This window comes from Lupinus angustifolius, chromosome LG08 (assembly GCF_001865875.1).
Source record: "Lupinus angustifolius cultivar Tanjil chromosome LG08, LupAngTanjil_v1.0, whole genome shotgun sequence".
Lineage (NCBI taxonomy): Eukaryota > Viridiplantae > Streptophyta > Magnoliopsida > Fabales > Fabaceae > Lupinus > Lupinus angustifolius.
This window is the reverse complement of record NC_032016.1, coordinates 20,719,181-20,723,628: the sequence shown is the minus strand read 5'-3', so window position 1 is coordinate 20,723,628 and position 4,448 is coordinate 20,719,181. Positions and strand designations below refer to the sequence as shown.

The window sequence follows — 4,448 nt, the reverse complement described above, 5'->3', positions numbered from 1 at the left end:
ATGGGTCCTCTATGTATCAGAAATCATAACTACAACAAAATAACAAAAACAAACAAAAGCAAAATCCTCTCCTTACCATTTGTAATTCCTTGAGCACCAATAGCTAAGCATTTATCATTGACACGCTTGGAGTGCACTATCACTTTCAACACACCATTCACTCAAAATCAATTCCCACGTTCCACTTTGCTGCAAGAATTTGCATTTATACTTACTTTCCTTTACTAGCTTATTATTAAAGACACAAAACCATCTCCAACACCCTCCTCCATGCACTATTCCCCTACCCTTTTATAACTAACAAAAGGACACAATTAACAACAACATGGAGCCTGTGGTCCATACCCTTTGCACCTTCTTTTCTGTCTTCCTGCTTCATATAAACCCACCCTTTCACTTCATTGCTCCTCAAACTCTAGCTTCTACCACTTTACTACTTAACGTGCTTCCCATTTTGTTCTTTTTCATAATCATTGTCACTTCTCACAATGGAGGCTAGGAACAATGAGAGGAAGAGAACAGTGACTGAGAATGCAAGAAAGGGTAGCAGAGTTGAAGTAGAAGAGGAGTATGAAAGTGTTAGTGTTGAACATCTTACAGAAGAAGAGAAGAAGAAAGGGGTTGGTGGGAGAAAAGGTTCATCAAGTGGAGGAGTTTCTCCACCTTCCTGCCAGGCAGAGAAGTGTGGAGCTGATATGACTGATGCAAAGAAATATCATCGCCGCCATAAGGTGTGTGAGTTTCATTCCAAGGCACCTGTTGTGGTGGTTGCAGGCCTGAGGCAGAGGTTTTGCCAGCAATGTAGCAGGTTTTCAATCTTTAGTCATCTAGACATTTTTCACTTGCTGTGAATTTGTAGTATATAACATTTTAGTGTATATGGTAGAGTAACTATACTTGCTCTTACTTTCCTATGATCAGTTTTTAAGTTTACCATTTGTTCTTGAAACTAAGAACTATAACTTTATACAACAAGAATTTGAGTAACTCAGTCTGTTAGGATGGAATGGTATCCTCCTCTAAGTTCAGTTATTAATTGGAGAAATAAAGCATCTTTAACCACACAAAAATGGATTTTCTAGAACATTATTTCACATGCAAAACATGTTTTATGCATGTAACAGAAATACCTATTGATTGCTTACATCTTTTCACTTTTTTCCTTTTTTTTTCCAAGGGAGCAGAAATGACAAATAGTTTAAACTATATAGTAGTGCTTCTATGTTCACCAGTTTAGGAAATCTATGATGAGTATGTGCAGGTTCCATGACCTGGCTGAGTTTGATGAAGCTAAGAGAAGCTGTCGTAGACGCTTGGCCGGACATAACGAACGGCGTCGTAAAAGCAACCCTGAAACATGCAATGAGGGCTGCAGGCACAGCAAAGGCAATCATCCTAAGGAAAGTCAGTGCAGGCATGCTGATGAGAGGGGTCTAATTCAGATGAATATGGTGGCAGGGACTTCTGGTTACAAACCATTTCATATCAGATAAAGCCACAGTGTTCACTTGGCTCCCTCTCTTCTGTCACCCTATGGTATCTTGCATGCCAAGGCATATAATAAAAACCAAACCCCTTTGTGTATGTTTCTCACAACAAGAATCTGACTCACAAAACTTCCAACTACCAAAGGTGGTGTCTTTTGAGAGCCAAACTAGTTTCCTTGGAACTTTATGTTTACTTATTTAGTGCGTGCCTTTTGTGTTTTCTGTGTTGCCTTATCATTAGTATTCTATTAAAGCACACTTCAACAGCGTGCCCTCATCTTCTACTTGATTAGTTTAAAAATGCTATTTCTTCTTTTGGGTAAAGTCACATATCTCTTTCATTATTTCTTATTTATGTGCCTCTTTTATGCTTATGATGACAAACTACCCATCATATGCTAGATTATGCTTGAAAATCAAATTAATTGCTATAAAGGACATTGTTTTAACTCTTCTTTTTTGGATTTGCTCTAGACGCAATTTTCCACTTTCATATAAACATATCTACAATAAAATTGGAACCACTTTTAATCTATAGATAAAACGTCATTATGGCTGAAATGGGTGGCAAACATGACCCTATGATTAAATGTTTCTGTTCATGCAAAGGGATGTTGGAAAGGGTCATTCCAAGCTTCACTATGAAAGGATTTCCTAGTGGAAAAAATTGCAATTTACCACATTTTACTAACATTTATTAAAGACCAACAAACACAAATTTAAACATCAAGAATAAAATCACACATGGCCTGTAGTTCACAAGCAAATTACATTCCTTCTGCTTTCCTATTACAAGAGATTGTGTACGAACTCTATCCCCACACATTTCCACCAAGGGAAAGGGGTGAGAGATCCAATGATCTAAAAGCTTCAATGAACAAACAGTAATTTGGAAAAGGGTTTTTAAGAACACTAAGACTGACCAAACTTGGTTGCATACATTCCAATTGCTTTGGTCTACACTTTTACACAAATTCAAACTAAATCTTTTCTATATTGATACATCAAACACTGAATGCTTCAACATAATAACACCTAATTTTTTCAACCTTTATAAAGCATATCTTACACTTTCAAGTTTGTAGATCAAATTTATGATGAATTCTGTGATCAATGAAATCTCACAACCCCACAGGAGATATCATCTGAGCTTTTCCTGTTAAGTGCTTCTTCGGTAAGGTGCTTCGCTGCAGACCGAGCATCATTTATTCCTCTGATAACATCAACTGCTTCTTGACAAACTCTGCATCATCATCTATTGATTTGAAAAAAATTACACCCTTAGCACTGAAAAAGAGTCTTATCATGTTTTAAGCCATGATTTTAAGAATAATGTCACTAAATAGGGAAACACGTTTAGATTTATATGCACACAGCTACAAACCAGTATAACACTTGCTTAACTTAAGAATTAAGATAAAAACAAATTATCTTACATTTAAAATGACATACATGGGAAGTTTGATACAAAACCACCTCTGTTTTTTGTTAGTCAAAATTTGTTATTTACTGTGTTTGACCATGTTTGTTAATAAGTCCTAGTCCTAAGGGAAGTTTTATTTTTTAAGATCAGTTTCTTTTCATTCTTGTTTTGTTGCTACCACTTTGTACGTGGCTGTTTGTTTCATTCCTGCTTTGTAAAGGCTATATAAGTCTACTTTCACTTTTTCATGAATAACAGAAGTGCTCTAAACATTTTCTTTGAGTCACAAATATTTCTGGTTCTAATATTTTTGCTATCTTCATATTCTGTGTTTGGTTCATGATCCACTGACAGTGGTTTGGCCACACCATTCTGGCATATGACAGCATGAGAATCTCCAACATTGGCTACTACTAACAGCTGACTATTGATCAATATTGCTGTTACTGCAGTTGAACTCAACCCCTTTAGAATAGTAGAATCAGTCATAGTATATGCTCTCTTTACGGCATAAAACAGGATAAAACAGGAGTAGAAGCACACATTATAAGAAAATGATATATCTCGTGGTTAAAAGGATTAGTAGTATGATAAAATATTGAATGTCATCAGCAAAAAGTAGAAGGGCTTGAAACAATTGACCAATAAGTGTAGAGAAGAGGAAAAGAGAAAAGCATACATAGATTTTAAGGCAAACAAAAGATCGCATTTCTACTTTATTTAAATTTTCTATTACACATTTAAACCAAGTTCGTTGTACTTGAAGTGACAATGTACAATTTACAATTTGACTTTGACATACTGCAAACTGGCATGAAAACTGGAATTTATTTCACAACTTAAGGAAAGCAGTTGATAAATTAAGGAACAAAATAGGCAAGAACTCTTATTACCTCTTTTTGTAAGAAAGATGAAAGCAGTGTAGAGAGAAATCTGATTTTGTTATTATATCAAAGTTGGTTAGAAAAGAGAAGAAGTAAGGATTTATATATCAAAAAGGTTTGGATTGCCAATACAAAGAGCAAAACCCAAACCTTCCCCCTTTGCAGTTACATTGATAACAGAATCCGTTAGGTACAGTAACTACAACACTTAACCATACTCTAATATACCCTCCTGAAGTTGCGGATTCTTAACAGTATTACTCAAGTTGTTATAGTCTTTAACTAGAAGTTGTTGTCAGAAATTAGTGAACTTGTTTGTTGTAAGAGGTTTTGTAAGAACATCAGTTGTTCAATTGTTCGCAAAGACGAGGGAATATGATGAACAAACAAAGTTTTGTTTTGGATTTTATACCTAACAAAATATAAATCAAGTTCAATGTGCTTGGTTTTGTGATGAAGAACTGGATTGTGAGACATCGCAACAGTGTTAAGATTGTCACAATAAATCTTGGGAGTCATGTAAGTGAACTTGATCTCTTTTAGAAGAGATTCAACCCACATAAGTTCTTGGGCAGCTAGAGCAAGACTTCTATATTATGCTTCTGTGGTTGATCTAGAGATGGTGTTTTGTTTCTGTTGGACCAGACTGCGACC

General features: G+C 35.5%; 1 protein-coding gene across 1 annotated transcript; it reads left to right on the top strand.

Moving 5' to 3' along the window:
- On the top strand, positions 258–1,499 carry LOC109353525 (squamosa promoter-binding protein 1-like). The gene is made up of 2 exons (XM_019595839.1): positions 258–808; positions 1,262–1,499. Exons 1-2 carry the CDS (start codon positions 489–491, stop codon positions 1,491–1,493), a joined length of 552 nt encoding a protein of 183 aa, XP_019451384.1. The 5' UTR covers positions 258–488; the 3' UTR covers positions 1,494–1,499.

Bases quoted from the DNA above. Each gene is read 5' to 3' on its own strand.
- LOC109353525 (XM_019595839.1), top strand. From the start codon at position 489: ATGGAGGCTAGGAACAATGAGAGGAAGAGAACAGTGACTGAGAATGCA. The intron at 809-1,261 runs GTTTTCAATCTT...GAGTATGTGCAG, and splicing joins TTTTGCCAGCAATGTAGCAG to GTTCCATGACCTGGCTGAGT.